The sequence below is a fragment of the Asterias rubens genome, chromosome 21 (genome assembly GCF_902459465.1).
Source record: "Asterias rubens chromosome 21, eAstRub1.3, whole genome shotgun sequence".
Classification (NCBI taxonomy): Eukaryota; Metazoa; Echinodermata; class Asteroidea; order Forcipulatida; family Asteriidae; genus Asterias; species Asterias rubens.
This window is the reverse complement of record NC_047082.1, coordinates 9,818,197-9,837,813: the sequence shown is the minus strand read 5'-3', so window position 1 is coordinate 9,837,813 and position 19,617 is coordinate 9,818,197. Positions and strand designations below refer to the sequence as shown.

Genomic DNA, 19,617 nt, shown 5'->3' with positions numbered 1-19,617 from the left:
TTATTTTAAACACATGTCATGACACGGCGAAACGCGCGGATGCAAGGATGGGTTTTCACGTTATTTTCTCCCGACTCCGATGACCGATTTAGCCTAAATTATCACAGGTTTGTTATTTTATATATAACTTGTGATACACGAAGTGTGGGCCTTGGACAATACTGTTTACCGAAAGGGTCCAATGGCTTTAATAGGTGTAAGACATCGTCTTCATTATGCTTTCTTTTTATTACAACGTCACCTATTGCTTTGAATAAAAACACATTCTAAATATCTTTTCATGTGAAAAAAATATGAAATGTTTATCCACAGATTTCTTTTTACAAAATGTACCAAACCGTATGTGCCATCCTGTAGTAGTCACAAGATGTTTGCCGCTTTAAAGGCTGTGGACACTATTGGTAATTACTCAAAATAATTATTGGCATAAAATCTTACTTGGTAACGAGTAATGGGGAGAAGTCGATAGTATCAAACATTGTGAGAAATGGCTCCCTCTGAAGTGGAGTAGTTTTCAAGAAAGAAGTAATTTTCCGCGAATTTGATTTTGAGACCCTTTTAGAATTTGAGGTCTCAAAATCAAGCATCTGAAAGCACACAAAAGAGTATTTTTTTCTTTCAATATTATCTCGCAACTTTGATGACCAATTGAGCTCAAATTTTCACAGGTTTGCTATTTGTTTAGATGTTTAGATACACAGAAGTACGAAGACTGGTCTTTGACATTAAAAGTGATATCTATACTTTTTAACCTTTTACTCTTTTTTAGTGGGATCTTAACCTTTCAGAGCTTCGGATTATGGATGATTAAACAGATTTACCAACAATTATCGAGCAACTGCCTCCAAACATTTTCAAACAAAATGTTTGCCTCAAATTAGATTCACATAGCCATAAGGAAAGCCCATTTTTCTAATTTACCAGCAAATTTGATTTGCATTTAAAAAGAAAAACTGAAATTCTACATTCAAGATTTGTCTAAAATACAAATGTCTTATGGTCACAACACAAAGATACAGGATAATGTATACAAATTATGTTCACTTTGTTTCAGGAAGAGAAAAAAATACATTTTTTGAGGAAGAAGAAGAAAGAACAAAAAAACATCATATGACAAAAAGTCCTCTCTTAAAATTTCATTTTTTAAAAAGAAAGGGAAAATATATTTGGAAGAATTAAAATTTCTAAATGGTGGTTGTACCTTCTTGTCTTCTAGTACAGAAAAATAAGTTTGCCTCTTGATTTTGTTTACTCATTTTTCAACAGAAGCGTAAAAGGAGAGGGGGAATTCCATTATCAGAGAGGGGGTGTTATGTATACTGGACAAGAAGGTGGCCAACTGCATCAGTTTCTGTTTGACTAGCTCTTGATCTGTAAAAGAAAGCATAACAATTCTTACATTATTTTTGAAACGGTGAAATACAAGACTATAGCCGTGTCTGAGTTGGTGGCTTCGGCTGTTGCTAAGGGCAGCCTAAGCTTTTATGCATGTTAAAGTGTTGATCCAACCGCAGACACTATGATCAGACAATGGTCTACCAGCCTGGGTTTAAGCAAAATAGACAACTTTTAAGTAAACCATGGTGTGCAGTCGAACTTGCTCATAGATTAAAGGCCAAGTCACACAAGCCCCGATAACGAGAACGAAAACGATAACGATCAAAATGCACGCCCTCAATTGGTTGAATGAGCATGGGCGTGTTCTGCATGGGGTATTTCAACCAATTGAGGGCAGGCATTTTTATCGTTATCGTTTTTCTCTCGCTATCGGGCCTTTGTGACTTGGCATTAAGACTGATAATACAGACGCAGACAGGATAAAAGAAAACAATCTCAGTTTATATGTCAAATAATTAACCTACCTCAATTACAACGCCAGCACCAATCGTCGAGCCGCTGTATCTGAGCATAAATCGTCCTAAATCTTTGTAGTCTTTATACAGTTCTAGGCAGACAGGCCTGCTTGTCTCTATCTCTATTATGGCATTACTCTGCTTCGTAAGACACCTAGAAGAAGAGGTTAGGTGTCGAAAGTAAATCATGGAAACATGTATCACTTAGGGGCAAAGGACACTATTGGTAGTTATATTACTCAAAATAATTGTTAGGATAAAAAACTTAATTGGTAATGAGCACTTTAGAGCTTTTGATAGTTTAAAACATTGTGAGAAACAGTTCCCTCTGAAGTAGCAGAGTTGTTGAGACAGAGGTAATTTCTCACTCAAACTTTAAAAGACTTGAGGCTTGAAGCCTTTTATAATGCATCTGGAAGCACACAAATTTGTTCAACAAGGTTTTTTTCTTTTAAAAACACAAAAAACACACCAAAAAACCCCAAAGCCAAACCCCTAGTTATTTCTCTTACCTACTGCACTGGGAGGTTTTATTCTTAAATCTGTGTGCATTGATACTTTAAAGCTATTTTTGTATCTGCCTGTTGTTTCTTTTCGATATTTGTGGTGCTTTTTAAACTTTTGCGAGCAATGCAATTTTTTTTTTTTAGATTAATAAGGTTTTCTTATGTCTGATGTCTTAAAATAAGCTTCAAATATTACAAATCTGACCGAACTTACTTTGGCCTCTTTTGCAGAATTTCCCCGGTACTCTTGTGTAGAGTACTGATGAGTTTACGAACAACGGCTGGTTCACTATCAGCCTGGTAATGAAGTACCACCTATCAATTGTGAAAAAAAATTTAAATTTAATTTTCCGATTTTGTTCTCTCTTTCATCTACAATTTTGAAACAAGTTTGAAAAATGACAAAATGGTGATGTCAAAATTATCTTTGTATTTGCTTTCAAATATAGATAATAACAATAATAATATTGAAGTCTTATACAGCGCACATATCTACCTAAAAAGGTACCCAAGGCGCTGAGATATACAAACTTTCAGAAAGATAGGTTATTGCAGTGATGAATTCTGAGACCAAATTAAGTAGCACCTTATATACGGGTTTACAAGGTGCTATGGCGCATACAGCAGCCACAGCCAGGAACACCAGGGCGAACCCCTTCTCTTTTCGATAAGTGCAAGGGTCTTTCCTTCAATTATTGTGAAACTTACAGGGAATCCCCTTGTCACCGGTACGTCCAAGTTGAACATGATGACCCTGGCTCTAAAACGACTCGTCACCGGGATAGGCTGCTCCAGACAACACATGACACTACCGACACTACAAGATAAAAAGAGAAGGTATAGATTTGGTAATCACTCTTAAAATAACAACTTTTGGTTTGAAGCCTAAAGCAGCTTTCGATAGTACTAAACATTTTGAGATAACAGAAAAAAGAAAAAAAGGAAAAACAGTTTTTATGACCCCCAAATTTGAATCTGAGAAGCGGTACCGCATTAAATCTAAATAAAACTGAAGAAAATGTTTTAACAAGATTACAATTTTTTTAATTTGATTCATTAATAAAGAACACACTTTGAGCAGCAATATTTGTTCTTTCAAGAGTTTGTTGGTTAAGATCCTATAAAAAAAAATCTTACCTGACATTGACTTGATCTATGCCGGTTACCACTACTGTTGCATGGTCCCCTGCACATGCCCACCTCGTCTCTTCTTCATGGATATAAACACCTGTTGCACATCAATCAATCAATTGCATGAAACAAAGAAGGTAGTGGTAGCACTCAAAAACTTCATGAGCTTGAAAGTGAACAAGAAAGTGACGGGTGAATGAATCCAATAACAAAAGGGTTAGTGGGACGGAACAAGAAATCATAGTCCCTATAACCTGAGCATAAGACACATAAGATCCTCTTTTGGGATCTTTAGCGTCAACTACTTGATTCTTATGACAATACGGCAACTCCATCTGGTATCTGATTTTCAGAGGAGTTTTTTACAGTGGATTTTTTTTTGCCAGTGGAATTATTAATAACAAAATTGAAACCATACTCTTGAGTTGCAGGATTTAAAAAGGGAAAAGACAAAATTTGAATTGCTTCATGAAAAATGAATTTGAACTGACCTCTGACCTGTCCATGTTCAGCAGCCGGCATAATAACCACTTTATCGCCAACCTGCACCCCTCCAGACTCTATCTTACCGGCTATGCTGATACCAGCACCCATACCTGCCGACAATAATTCATGTTTTATTAGACTTGCATAGGCGTGTGGCGTGTCATGGCCGAGCGGTTAAGAGCACCGGATTCAAGCACTGGTGTTTGATCAGTAGGGTGTGTGTTCGAATCCCAGTCGTGACACTTGCTATGTAAAATTGGGGAGGTTGTGCTTTCTGCTCTACCAGCCAGGCTTCGGACTGATGATACCCAAGCCTACAGCCGTATGGACTGTAAAAGGGGTAACCCTGTTTCAGCCCTAGGAGTAGGTGGCAACGGTATCTGGAAAAAAATAATTGTAGCCCACACCTTGAAGTGGCCTTCAGGCCTTGTGTGTCTGGCCACTTGCATAAAAAAAACAAAAATGGGGGATAAAAAATAATAATTTTGGCTTTACCCATATACACCAATGTGTATTAACACTGTAAACTCAGTGGACCTTTTACCGAGCTCTGTGAAAAAACTCACAGGCATATAGGTGGGATTCGAAACCACAAACCAAATTGTTGCGGTAACCGCTGGTAAAATATGGGATTCGAACTGCTTCTAGCTACGGGCAATCTCGGTGGTCTAGTTGGTAAGAAACAGCTCTAGAATTGCAAAGGTTCAAATTTCTTTTCAGAAAAACAAACTTCTTGTTCCAAACCTGGAACTAAATAAGAAAGTATAATAATTGGTTTACCTTTAAATACATCCGATACACATTGCCGATAAGATTTGTCAACAGGTCTCTTTGGAGCTTTCAGACAGTCTGGATAACAAGAAACAAAGCTATCATTATTCACCATGAACACACTTTAGGGACATTGTTAAACCCATTTTACCCCAGTGGCTTTCATAAAATAATTCCAACTATCATCCACAAAGGAAACCGGAAACCGATCTAAGTGAAAAGAATATCAGGCCTGACTGCATTTATCTCTACTATTCAGTTAGCCTTATGCCAAGGCCTTCATGGTGTGGACAGCTTCATAGAGCCACTATCCCAAGTGACTGCGAGGAAGACCACACACCGAGTGGCGTAGCACGTGAGCCTTTCACAACTTGATTGCGGTTTCTTAAGTTTTTCTTTATACATCTTGACTTTTGATAACCTAGAGCAAGTTCGAGTGGGCACAATTAGTCGACCCGTGGTTGACTACTGACCAGCAACGTACATGCGCAGTGTCGCACCCACTCGAACGACTCATTTGGAAGTCTAGTCTAGAGGGTTCCCCTCTGCGCTTTACACATGTTAGAATGGAACATGCTGTTGGGACCAGTGAAGAAACCATGGGCTCGAGGCTGGTTCCAAATGGTCGACCACAGTAGTCAACCAATGGTCGACCAGCCTGGGTTCGAGTGCAAATGGTCAACTTTTAGTTAACCATTGTGCACACTCGAACTTGCTCCTAAATGTCCAAACCAATCAGAAGCGACGGGGTCAACGGGTCAGCATACATTAAGAAATTTTGCACACTGCCTGGATAAACAACAATCATCCACCTCGGATTCGTTTATAAAACGTTTTTTGGGAAAAGTCTGCGTTTTGTTTGGGTAATCGTCAGACAGATTATGTCAGACAAATTATGAATAATTCATAATTCATATGAATACGCAAAAGAAGAAGGCGCAAACAGGTTGCAAAAGGCCCTCCTTTGCCACTCGACTCACGCGAGTGGTCTCCCTTTTCAATTGCTTGGGATAGCAGCTCTACGAGGCAGTTCAAACCACAAAGGCCTTTAACAAAAGGCTACTATTCAGTCTGCACCTACTTCAGTTTCACTATTTTTCCTCACCTATGCGTTCCATAAGTGACTGTCCTTTGTACCACGCAGTCAGGGCAGATTCTTTAGCTCTGTCTTTGAGGTTTTCACCCGTTAACCCACTGCAGGGAATGAACTGAACATCGGAATCCTAAAACAACAAATTGAAACAATGCATTTCAAAATTGTACATATGGGATCATTCTTCTCTTATACCATGCTTGTTTAAAGAAAAACGGGATCAAGTTAAACTGTTACGGTCTTGTTAGAACAATTCTTCGCCAGTAAACATTTTGAGCAGCTCTTTTCGTCTTGCTTTATAGCGTTATAGTGAGTTCTAGATTATTGCTGCCAACACTTACCTTAAAACCAGCCTGTTTCAAGAAATGTCCCAGCTTGCCTACAATCTCGTTGAACCTGACCTCCGACCAGCCCACAGTGTCTAGTTTATTAATGGCTACAGCCAGCTGAGTCACCCCTAACGATCGGACCAGGAGGGCATGTTCTCTTGTCTGGCCACCGGAATCAAATCCAGTTTCAAATTCTCCTCTTGTGGCGTCGACGACCAGGATGGCTACGTCCGCCTAGAAGGAAGAGAAAAGACATCAATGGTATAGAACAATCGTACGGTTTTCTCAGTCTTCTACTGATGAGTAGAGCATAGTTGTTGAGTTGAAACAAAACTTATCATATTCGAGGATGCTGAAGATATAATATATATTAACATCTGAACTGTACATAGAACAATATTAGCCAGTTAATGTTGAATAAAATTTTTTATAATCAGTCTCTACTACTAAACAGAGTATTTAAGATGGCTACATCATAAAGCCTTAGAATACAGTCGTGGTTTTTCAGGAACAACTGACGAGACATCACCCCCAGATTAAAGGCATCGAACACCTTTCTTGATATTTTGTCAAAGACCAGGTTATTTGGTGTATCCCAACATATGCATACAATAACAAATCTGTGAAAATTTGAGTTAAATTGGTCATCAAAGTTGCGAGAGAATAATAAAAGAAAAAACTTTCAGATGCCTAAAGGGCTTCAAACATTAGAGCGAGAAATTACCCCTTTTTCTAAAAAATTACGCCACTTCAGAGGGAGCCATTTCTTGCAATGTTTTATACCATCCACAGCTCTCCATTGCTCCTTATGCTAACAATTATTTTCAAAAATTACCAATAATGTCCAGTGCATTTAAGAGAAAACAAAAATGCCGTTTCAGGATCAAGAGATACTAACCTGTGCAGCTCCTGTGATCATGTTGGGGATGAAGTCTTTGTGACCGGGGGCGTCGAGGAGGGTCACCGTTCTATTAGGAGTCTCAAAACTGGTTAAACCTACATCCATCGTAATGCCCCTGAAAAGCAATGTCACGAGAGGAGGTTCTGGTAATCGTTTTGACATTGAAAGCCCCAAAATGCAAGATTTCGTAAGAATTCTGTAATTTTGGATCTTCCAGAATCCTAACCCTAACCCCCTAAAAAGAAATGTAATAAGAGCAGGCTTTGATAGTTTTTTTCACTTGAAATCCCAAAATGCAAGATTCTGCATGGCTTCTCTGATTTTGGATCTTCTGTCATGGATATATGATTTGTTTTGCAGTTGTCTGGGGGAATTGAACTTGTTTGAAGTGGCATGAACCGGTCTCAATCGCATTCAACCATTTCTTGCTCATCATAACGTCTGTTTTATACACTGCACTAAACACAAACTTGAAGCAAAGTGAAACAATCTGTAGCACATATAGTCACAAAACACCGTTTCCCATTAATTTTTTCGGTGTCAACAAACGACTCATTTTGACGGCTCGCATCACATATAATGATAACTTTTTTTAAAGACTATGTTCATACCTCTGTCTTTCTTCACCCGTCTCATCCAGCACCCAGGCATATGCAAATGATGCCTTGCCTTGTTTCTTGGATTCTTGCTCATACTTGTGCATCTGTCTCTGGTTCACCTGTATGATAGGGAGGAATTGAGAAAACATTATTATTATTACTGATATTATTTTGATTGCCAAAACAGTACAATACAAAACAAAGTACAAGACAATATCTGATATAGCCGTAGCTGTAGCTGAAGTCGCCGTTTCGTACACAGCCTAATACTGCAATCCCGGCCAAAATGCCAATCCCAACCATTCCCTGTCCACTTCCCACTAACAATAATCATTCTCTCCCCTTGCCCCCATCTCCCCGCTCAAGGCAAAAGACCATGGCCCAATTTCATAGAGCTGCTTAAGCACAAAATTTTGCTTAAGCAAAAAAATCCTTGCTTTGTAAAATCAGATTACCGGCCAAGACTCAACTTAATTGTTATGCTAAGTAAAGAACAGCTAAATACCAGTCACAAGCAATGTATATGGCATGAAATGTTGGCCAGTAGCATGTGTAAATCAAGCGAGCTATTTTCGTGCTTAAGCAAATTTTTTGCTTAAGCAGCTCTATGAAATTGGCCCCATGCAATCAGAACCAACATTGAAAGGGGGCAGGGAGGCCCAACGAGATATGGCCGGGATTGTGGTCTACAAGGAGACAGACTCACCTGACCAATCAGATACAAGAGATGACCCATTAATGTTGATTTACCGGCATCTACGTGACCAATCACAACCAAGTTGATGAGCTGTTTTCCCTCCTGCCTCTTCCTATATTCTGCAGAGATGTCTATTGTCTGCAAAAAGTACAATAATCATAGTTTAGCAGAGTGTGGGTTCAAATCCCGGCCATGACACCTGTCTCCTTGAGCAAGACGCTTTAAAACTATAATTGCTTCTCTTCACCCAGGGGTAAGCGGGTACCTGTGAGGACAGAGATGGTTCTTGTGATTGATTTAGCTTAGTCAAGTTAGTGCGCTACATATTTGCCAACACAAACTGTATAGGCAACTTCCCAGGGAGCTGAGATGGTTTAAAGAAAGAATTAAATGGCCCAGTGACCAGGAGTACTAATGTTGGAGGCGCTTTGAGACGATGAAAATAATAATAATAATTGAGGCACTTTGAGACGATGAAAATAATAATAATAATTGGTTTTATTAAGTGCTTTACAAAACCAATTATTATTATTATTTTCATCAGACATGTCTTATCCAGGGATAGGGTTAGAAAAATGTATTGTTCCTGTATTATGTGGAGATGTCTATTATCTGCAAAATTAAAAATTATCAGGCATGACGTATCGAGGGATGAGGGTTAGAAAAATGTATTGTTCCTGTATTCTGCTCAGATGTCTATTATCTAGGATTGTAAATTTCATGTATTTTTATATACTTGACGAATAAACCATTCAATTCAATTCAATTCAATTTGGTTATCAGATATGTCTTATCTAGGGATGCGGGTTAGACAAATGTATTCCAAGACTTACCCCTATCTTGGAGGTTCTGGACTCTTTTCTCTGAGGGATTACAGGAAGCCCTGGAGGAGCAAATGTTGACCCAACCATCGCCGTCAGATCCGGGGCACTCATAACTGTTGGAAGCTTTCCTTGGTGTTCACTGCAAGAAAATAGTCCCGTTAATGCAAACAACTATTTAAGGCACTGGACACGATTGGCAACTACTCAAAATAATTGTTAGTATAAAACATGGTGAGAGAAACAGCTCCCTCTGAAGTAACATAGTTTTTGAGAGAGGTGATTTCTCAAGTATGAGAAAAACACACAAATGAAATTCTTTCATTGTTATCTTGCTTTTTTGATGACCAATGGGAGACTTTCCAACACTAGGTGGCAGCAGACATACCGGGTAAATTTCCATTGTTTACGTAGTTCTGAACATGCGCATAATTCTGAGAACAATGGATTTACCCGGTAAGTCTGCTGCCCTCTATCGTCCCAGAAAGTCTCCCATTGATTTGTAATTTTATGGGTTTTTTTTATAACCGAGATGAGTTTGTTACATGTAAGAAAGAGCATCTACATTTTGTCCTGCAAAACCCCAAAATTGTAGAAAAACAAAGAGTAAAATTCAGGCATTTGGAATTTTAACAGTCAATCATCTAAAATTTACTTTTCGACCGACATGTCACAGAATTGAGCGATTGCTTTAAGATAAGAACCACCCAAACAAGTTCTTTACTAACATTTCTACACATAACAAGTTAGGTAATTAAAAAAAAATATATAAAGAAAAATCGTCCAAACATTTCGTTAAAGTGAGAGGATATTGTGTTTAAAACTACCTTCTGACTTGCAAATCCGAAATGTCATCCATACACTCTGACATTGGCTTAGGCCTTAGTGAAGCACTCTTTCTCCGTACATCTCCACTTGGGACGGCTCCCAGTTCAAATCCTCTCTTGGCCTGTTTGGATGGGAAGCTCATCTTGGCCACCTCCGGTGTGACGGCTGCCACTTTGTCGTCTTCTGGGTTGGCTCCCAGCATGGGGCGTTTGGGTTTGGTCGACGGAGGCTGCTGCTGCCTGGGTGGTGCTGCTGCTGTACGTGATTGAAGGGTAGGGTTAAAAGAGTCGGGGGCAGTGACACACCCATCAGGGGAGCATCAAGGCATCCCATGACCAGGGGCGAGTCTCATTACTAACGAAAAAGTCTGAAACTTGGATACAAACTCAAAGGTATGTTGAAATTATGCGTTTTCTACTGTTTGGTATTCCCCAGGGGGTTATAAGATTTCAAGGAGCTTTTGGAAAAAGTATCCAAAGCACTAGAGAAGTAGACCAATCAACAGGATTTCTTTACTTGTGGGAACAAATATTGTCTGATTTTTCTTCACCAGGCCGACATAAAAGGTCTGAATTCAGCCAAAAGTCTGACCAATCTCATCCCTGCAAGACATAGGGTGTCATGGCCGAGTGATTAAGAGCAACGATTTCAAGTTCTGGTGGTTAAGTCATCGGGGTGTGGGTTCGGTTCCTGGTCGTGACACCTGTGTCCTTGAGCAAGATACTTTACTATAATTGCTTCTCTTTACCTAGGGATATAAATGGGTACATGCGAGGGTGGAGGTTTATATCGTTTATGAAAAAGCCTTTGGAGTGGTACGGTTGCCCAGGTTGTACACTCCCCGGGGAGCTGGAATGTTATATGCCCAATGACCACACTATTGTAAAGCGCATTGAAATGGTTATTGTGAAATGCGCTATAATTTATAAGAAATTGTTATTATTATTATTCTGATCGGTTTGCTACTTAGTAAATTTACAAGATGCATGGCTAGCTCGGTGGTCTAGTTGTGAGACATCTGTTTTAGCAATGCAAAGGTTGTGGCTTCGAATCCCGAGTGAGTTTGCCTGTGGATTTGTTCACACAACTTGGGAAAGTACCGAGTTTACAGTGCTTAAAACACATCTTTGGTGTAATGGTAATATATACAAATTATACTATATCCCCAATGCAAAACTAACACGTATTAAAAGTAGGAAGTTGTCGACACCCATTTGTGACCATCCACCACCAATGGGCTGTAAAGTTGACACTTTTACTGTTATGTGATTAATGCATTATTGGAGAGAGTGTGTAATCAGCTTCAAAATGATACCATCCCCCTTTAAATCAGACTTTTCTTGACGAAGTTATGATTTCTCAAAGCCACATATATTTTTATTCAGATTTCTCAAAGATTTCTTGAAAACCCAAACAATTTAATAGGCTCTGCAATGTGCAAGTGCAACTTTACAGCCTATTGGTGGTGCATGGTCACATTTAGAAGTGTTACTCAGGGTTGGAAGACCCCAATCCTTACCTGCTAAAGCGTGGACTCCAGTCTCAGTCTCTTGCTCAATAATAATTTCTTTAAGTATTGGTCTTAGATTTCACCCTCGACCATGTCAGGGATTGATTTCGTCCAGCAACTTTGCACAGCACAATGTTAGTTTCAACCTGACAGATTTTGTGCATACTGAATGCCAATATTGAGTAGTAAATCAACTGCAACTGATACATTTTTTGTAGCATTAAATGCTACAAAAAATTTTGCCCTGCTATTCAAGGGAAACCGCTCGCTGAATACATAATATCAAAATTAACTTTTTCTATGGTTTGGGGTTTGATCTGGACAAATAAAAGCTTTTTTCCCCCAGACCACCACTGAAGGCAATAATGGGTAAAGGTAAATCAAAACCAGCAATAAGTCAATAAATAATCAATCAATCAATAAGTCAATAAATTGATCAACAAAACAATTAAATCAATCAACCTCATGAAAAAAAAATGTATTCAAGTGAATCAATCACTACAAGCTCTTCATATTCAATTAAGACAAATCTAGACGAATAAGCACATTATTTCTTTGCATAGCAATATTTCATAAGAAATGGTAAATTACAAATCAGCCTGTGCAATTATATATAAATGACACTTTCAAATCGCACGAGGAAAAAAACCAACTCACTGAAGGAAATGAGCAGGATGCGTGATGGCGACAACCAGGGGCCAATTTCGTAGCCCTACTTAAAGCCTTTTTTTTTTTTGGACCCTTTCGGTTCAGAAAAAAAAAAAAAAAGTTCACAGATTTACAAATAACTTACAGGGTTTACAGAAGGCAATGGTGAAAGACTTCTCTTGAAATATTATTCCATGAAATGCTTTACTTTTTGAGAAAACAGCAAAACGATGTAAATTCTCGTTAACGAGAATTACGGATTTATTTTAAACACATGTCATGACACGGCGAAATGCGCGGAAACAAGGGTGGGTTTTTCCGTTGTTTTCTCCCGACTCCGATGACCGATTGAGCCTAAATTTTCACAGGTTTGTTGTTTGATATAGAAGTTGTGGTACACAAAGTGTGGGCCTTGGACAACACTGTTTACCGAAAGGGTCCAATAGCTTTAACGATAAGCATATTTTCGTGCTACATGTACCTATAGCATGAAAATTGGCGTGAGCATACATGTATTTCTAAGGTTAGCAAGAAAAGAAGCGGCCATTTTAGTGTTCACCATGGATTTTCAAACAGTGTTATTTTCATACAGTAAGCACCGGGAGGTAAGCATGCGTTTTTTACTGAAAAAAAACCCAAAAAAAAACACACATTTTGACCATGTCTTTCTCTTAGGCTTTATAAATTCATAGCACCGTGCATTCACCTTAATTACCAACTTAAATGCACCTTAATTAAATCATTTTATCATGCAATCATAATTTCTTTTCAAACTTCTGCCTTTAAAATACAAATTTACAGCCCTTAAATTTTTGCAGACAAAAATTTGCAACGAATTCATAGGTCAAATTGTAATAACTTCAGGATGTTTCAATAAATTGTTTTGAGGAAACCAATTCAAAATGGATGAATTTTATAAAAGTCGTTAAAGCATAAATTACTGCAATAAAGTTTGAAGTGCAGTGATCATTGTTTGGAAAGGCGAATAAAGAGTCATTATTATTATTTAAACTGCCTCTAGCTACTGGGCAACCTCGGTAGTCTAGTTGGTAAGACACTGCTCTAGAATTGCAGGGGTCATGGGTTCGAATCCCACCCGAGTAACATGCCTGTGATATTTTTTCACAGGACTCGGGAAGGTACAGTGCTAACACACATCGGTGTATGGGTAGAAACCAAATTTAATATTATTATTATTATAATTACAATAACAATGAGATCTATGCTACTTTTTCTTCCCTTTGCTCTTATGTACACTACCGAACGCCCCTGATTGCCTCTGTTTTACAACATCATCAGGGGAAGGGGTCGAAAAGTCAAACACGACAACTTCCTCTTTGTTATCTGCGGGACTCTCGGTCCAGGATTTCTGCCTCCGGTAAGAGAACTGCCTGTGTTTGATTGGCTTGGAATGTAGCTTGTTTAATATGCATGAGGCAACTTTCATCCTCTGTGGTGATTGGTTGATGTACTCGGCACACAGGGTCCTCGCAAAGACCGAGGGCTTTGAAAATATGAGACTCTTTGATTGTTTTGCAGAGTGTTTGAACTTCGGCAACCCTTGTATTTTTTGGATAACTGAGGTATCTTGAGTTTCAATATTTGTGGTGAGACCTGATGATGTGCTTTCCATCTTGATAGACTCCCTGGATTGGAAACCAGGTGGAGTGTGTACCCTCGGTGTTAGTTCATCTTCAGACGGTGGCACTGTTTCATATGTCAGTGGGCGAAGACCTGGAGGTGCTTCAAATCTTGCGGGTTCAAATCCAGACAGAGGTTGGTGCGACGAAATAGTCTGGAACCATTCACTTGTATTTTGCTCCATTTTCACCGGACTGTTTTGCAAAGTCGTCCTTTTGTCATGTGTATCCCTGACGCTAGGAAGTGCAAATGCAGTAGATGTTGAAGGGGCCTGAGACAAGTGGTTGGTGGCTAGTCTGAAAAGAGATGACCCAGCAGGGCTCGTAGAAACCATAGACTGGTGTTTGTGTCTACTTTCCAAAGCCACACCGATAAACAGCTGTGAGGGTGGGGTTGACGATAGGTGCGTTGTGGCTAAATCAGACAAAGAGATACCAGCGGTGCTTCCCCCTGTTCCAAATCCTAGCGTTGACTTTTCTTGCGATCTTGAAAGGTTCGAAGTGAGGTGAGACGAGGCTAAGCTGGATATGGACATACCCGGTGTAAGGAATGAACTTCCTGCTACGGTTCCGGGGTGGCCATGCTGTAAACCCCCATCCATTGGCCTAATAGCACCGGGCACTTTAGTCTTCACGGTGGCGCCTAAACCTCCAACAAGGTTACCGAGTCCAATAGATTTCAAATCACTTCCTATTCGTGAGTCAAAGGCTAAACTTTGAGTGGAAAACCTATCAGTTTTGTTTCCAAAGTCTGGTGTTCCGGATGGTTTGAGATTCAGAGGGTTTGATGACAGATGCGAGGATGCTAAGCTCGACAGAGAAATACCTCGATGGTCTTCTTCGCCAGTGTGGCCTCCTCTACTATTGATATTAGTCTGGAGGTTCTGCTTCACTGGGAAATGTCGAGGTGGAGTCGAGGAAAGTGAACGCTGTGATAAATCACGTAACGATAAACCCGTTAGGGAACCTGTCAAGACGTCCCTATCTCTAGACGCTTTAGTTGCGTCAAGACGAGAACCAGCCAACTGGGACAATGACAATGGCCCCCGACCTCGGGATGCACCACTTGCTGCTGGGGATGATGATAAATGGGAAGCAGCTAAAGCGGAGAGGGGCACTGATGAGACTAAATTTGAGGATGCTACAGCTTTACATCGACTTAAAGAGCTGGGGGAAAGACGGACTCCAACAAGATTGGATAAGGGGGCAACTAAAACATTTGAGGAGGCTTTTTGAACTTCTTTCGAGCCATCTGCCAAACCGCCTACTTGCATGGTACCAGAGGGACTAGTTTTACGATTTCTTTCAGTTAAAAGCCCATCTGGATCAGAGTGATCATTGGGTCTGGTGCTAATGTTCATTTCTTTTTTTTCATTTTCCCTTTTTTCATTTTCCCTTAATATCATAAAATCACAAACTCCTTACCTTACCATAGCCAAGGGATGTCAAGCAACAGCAATGCCAGATGGGTAAAGACCATAGCAGAACCGGGTAAAGAAGATGAACAGTGACGAAGAAGAAAAAGAAAGAAGAAAACAAGAAGCGGGCCTTCTATTAGATGATTGTTAAAAGCATGCAGGAGCAAATCAGTTATATTTTCGAATAGTGTAATTTTTTGGTGTTGGTTATTCCCTTGCTAGAAATCTTCCAGTTGTCTTAAAGGGTGTATATAACTTTTGTAGGACAAAAAACACAATGTAAACAGATTTAAACTAAACTTACAGGGTTTGAAGATAATGATAGTAGAAAGCTTCCCTGAAAATATTACGTGCTGAGGTGCTGTAGTTTTGGGGGACTGAGTAAAACAATGTCATGAAAATAATTTTCGTCTCATGAGACGAAAATTATTTTAATCATTTACCAACGGTTTTTTATGACATTGTTTTACTCATTTTTCAAAAACTACGGCAACTCGGTAAGTAACATTTGAAGGGAAGCTTTCCACTATCATTATCTTCAAACCCTGTAAGTTTAATGTAAATCTATGGACATTTTGAAAAGGTACCCAAATCCTTTAAACTCAGTGTGGCATTATTATTGGTTTTCTTATGAATTTGAAAAAAAAAAAAAAAGTTGAATTAGACAATTTTTGTTTTTGTTTTTTGGGGGTGGGGTTAAAAAAAAGAAGGGATTTCCTGTTAAAAACGGAGTAATCGAATCCCCAAAGTTTTAAGTTCTTGAGCTTTGTTCACCTGTCTGAGTCTCCATGTTGTTGTTGCTCTTCTGTTGGCCTCCTCCACTCTCTTGGTGATCAAGAATGGCATTCAGAGCTTTCTCAAAGTTGAATTTGTGCGCCAGGGCAGTCTCTACTAAGACATGCTCAGGGATGGCATCTCCTACTACATTGCGGATTTCCTCCAAGCATGACTGAAGCTGAGCTGTGTACAGAATTAACAAGAATAAAAAAATCAGTCTCTCCTAACGATGACTAGAGCAAGCTAGTTGAAATGTTGAGACCAATTAAGAACTCACTCAAGGCGCAGTAAAACCAAAAACACACACAAAGAAAAACAGACACATCAAAATTAGTCCTTGAGAGGTTTACACAAGGTGTTACTGCAAACCTCACACAACAATCAATACACACAAAGAAAGTAACCTTATAAGAAGTTTCATATAAAACCAGGAACAATTTTGCCGACCAAATTTGCATTTTAACTAAACATTTCTTTACTGCACACTGAATACTAATGACCAAGTAGCAAACGATGACTTTTAAAGCCAGTGGACACTATTGGTAAATGTCAAAGACCAGTCTTCTTACTTGCTGTATCTCAACATATGCATAAAATAACAAACCTGTGAAAATTTGAGCTTGATTGGTCGTCGGAGTTGCGAGATAACTATAAAAGAAAAAAACAACACCCTTGTCACACGAAGTTGTGTGCTTTCAGATGCTTGATTTCGAGACCTCAAATTCTAAACTTGAGGTCTCGAAATCGAATTTGTGGGAAATTACTTCTTTCTCGAAAAATATGGCACTTCAGAGGGAGCCGTTTCTCACAATGTTTCATACTACCAACCTCTCCCCATTACTCGTTACCAAGTTCGGTTTTATGCCAAAAATTATTTTGAGTAATTGCCACTGGTGTCCACTGCCTTTAAATACAAATGGAACACTTTGTGTAGCATTTTGCTATACCTTAACATGGGGAAAAAATCCACTGTCAAAAGCACTTACATGGAAATCACTACGCATGATCCTACCTTCTTCAATATCTGAGAGCTCTGGCTTCTTGAAGTTCCTGGAGTCGTTCAGAGGTTGGTCAGAGTCCCTTCTTGTTTGATCCCCCTCAGCTTGTTGTAAATCCTCTTCCCCTTCTTCAAGAAAAGATGCTAGCTGGTGATGCTGAAGGCTGCGATGGAAAATGAACTGCTCAGCTGTAGAGAGAAACAAGCAGGTGGCTTGAACGATGGTTTTCAAGAAATATTACCATTCTTTATTTTGAGGCGAGTCGTGGCCGAGCGGATAAGAGCACCAGAATCAAGCTCTGGTGTTTCTGATCAGCAGAGTGTGTGTTCGGGTCTCGGTCATGATACTTGTGTCTTTTTCAGCACAACATTTGCTTTGTCCTTTTGATAGGATGTATAGCCATTGATAATATTTAAAAAGTTGTACATGTGTTGTAGTATATTTTTTATAGACACTAGGCACTGAAACGTTGCTGTGTTCGTCGAAAGTAATTTTCAAGATTTTTTTGTTCCGGCACTGACGATTTTGCCTAGGTGCTGGACGATTTTGTCCGGGCGCTACATTTTTGAACGGGCGCATTTGGTATTTTGAGAATTTTGGAAGGGCACCCCGCCCGTCCAAACAAAACCGCGTGTTGAACTGCTTATTTTTGCTAAGCAGTAAGCAAAATGTTCTGCTTAAGTAGCTCTAATGAAATTGGGCCCAGTCCGGTCCTAGCTGGACATACATACCTGTTGATGGAGAGACACCATAATCTTCTTCCACTGAGTGACCATAAACATCATCATAGCCTTCATAATCTGCAATGTAATCACGTGCAGTCAACGATGGAGTTCATCAATAATACAAATATCATAGTTCAATCAATCAATGTCATAACATAACTACAATTTCATCAAGGTGCTCTTTAATCAAAATCATAGCGCACATGAAAGGAATTAACAATGATAAACAAGCTGCAAAGATATGATTTTCCAAAGACTGGGACCCAGTCTAAATGACTATGGAGTATGAGATATCCCTTTTTGTAAAAATGAGTGAAAAAATGGTGGCGCCATACGGAAAGTTATCCTCAATTTCCAGTGAATCATTATGATTATGTCTTTACATTTACAAATTACGTTATCGCAACTACCAACATGTGTGTGTGTGTGTGTGTGTAGGCCTACGTCCAACCAAAGAATGAAGAAAGATAAAACTCAACAATTCTCCACAAACTTTGTGTGTAGCTCAGGAAACAAGGAATATGCTAGTAAAGTGGGTACCGGTCAACTCGGTCCCAAGCCAACTCGGTCCCAGTCAACTCGGTCCCAAGCCAACTCGGTCCCAAGTCAACTCGGTCCCAAGTCAACTCGGTCCCAAGACAGGGAAGCTTGCACGGGCGGGAGGGAGGGCGGGAGGGACCGCAATTAACCCAAGTTATTTGACAATTTATTTTCGAGCAAACATTAATTTCCTTAAATTAATATAGTTTTAGTTTTTTATTTGTATCTTGTAAAAATGCGCTTTATAAGTCTTGTTTATTATTATTATTATTATTATTATTAATTAGTAGATTTTGGATCTTATTTATTATTATTATAAGTTAACTTGAAAGTTTTCTTTATAATTTAATCAAACATTAATTTCCTTTCTTTTAGTTTTTAATAATGATGTAATTCATACTGTTTTTATATTATTTAATTTTAAATGTAAGTTACTCGAAAAGAAATCAAAGAGGATTCAATTATTAATGTTTGTCAATTAATGAATTATTGAGAGCCATACAGAAAACAATACTATACTCTGGTTGAAAGCAGAGACATTTGAAGACATTTATTTTTTTTTGGCCAACACAATCGGTAATTTTCAAAAGTGAATGTTGCATATAGAAACAAATGGGTCGCAATTGAAGGCATGGAATATTATTATACCCGAACATTGGTGCACACTTATCCCGTTTCATGTACAAAGTCAAAGGACATTAATGATTAATAGTTATTTTTTTTAAAACATACAATTACTTCCCGTCAACCATACGGACCTAGTTGACTTGGGACCGAGTTGACTTGGGACCGAGTTGACTTGGGACCGAGTTGACTTGGGACCGAGTTGACTTGGGACCGAGTTGACTGGGACCGAGTTGACTTGGGACCGAGTTTACTCATACGCAGTAAAGTGTGTGTAACGTACGGGCATGACGGGCGGCGGCGCCTGTTCAACCTGCTGGCATGGCCTGGGCGCGCGCTGCTGCAATAATTGTAAGGCGTTACGTTAACTTTGACGAGTGATTAAATCAGACTTACCATCCCCATAGTCCATCCCCCTCACGTTCCTATGTCTTGACATGTTGACAAGTTCGTTACAAGCTTACATTCTGAAGAAAACTATGCAAAGGCCATATTTTCGCCAATTTATCTGCGAATTGTACAACAAGACACCGTGTCCAACGTCCATTTTGGCTGCTGCATTGTGGGCCCTCAGATGGAATAGACTTGATTAATATTGCAAGTCTTTGTATGTTTCAAATCGCAAGGAGCGCGCTCCTCACACGGTATTGAATGACAACAATTTTTCAACGACTTATTGACAAGTCTAAATTTCATCCACCGTGCATTCATTGCATGTCACC

The 19,617-nt window shown here is 39.3% G+C and overlaps 1 protein-coding gene across 3 annotated transcripts; it reads right to left on the bottom strand.

The window, feature by feature from the left end:
* Positions 1-604: 604 nt before the first annotated feature.
* Positions 605-19,459, bottom strand: LOC117304412 (HBS1-like protein). Of its 3 annotated transcripts, none has more exons than XM_033788847.1 (18): positions 19,292-19,459; positions 17,738-17,806; positions 17,021-17,194; positions 16,006-16,191; positions 10,015-10,270; positions 9,200-9,329; positions 8,376-8,504; positions 7,682-7,788; positions 7,068-7,185; positions 6,182-6,403; positions 5,853-5,970; positions 4,757-4,825; positions 3,982-4,086; positions 3,497-3,587; positions 3,068-3,176; positions 2,574-2,674; positions 1,863-2,007; positions 605-1,371 (listed from the first exon to the last, which is right to left on the bottom strand). In XM_033788847.1, exons 1-18 carry the CDS (start codon positions 19,332-19,334, stop codon positions 1,360-1,362), a joined length of 2,184 nt encoding a protein of 727 aa, XP_033644738.1. In that variant the 5' UTR covers positions 19,335-19,459; the 3' UTR covers positions 605-1,359. The 3 variants fall into 3 exon arrangements, with proteins under 3 accessions (XP_033644738.1, XP_033644739.1, XP_033644737.1); XM_033788848.1 differs by having other exon boundaries at positions 10,015-10,267; XM_033788846.1 differs by lacking the exons at positions 605-1,371; positions 1,863-2,007; positions 2,574-2,674; ... (9 more) ...; positions 9,200-9,329; positions 10,015-10,270 and adding an exon at positions 13,320-15,233.
* Positions 19,460-19,617: the final 158 nt, after the last annotated feature.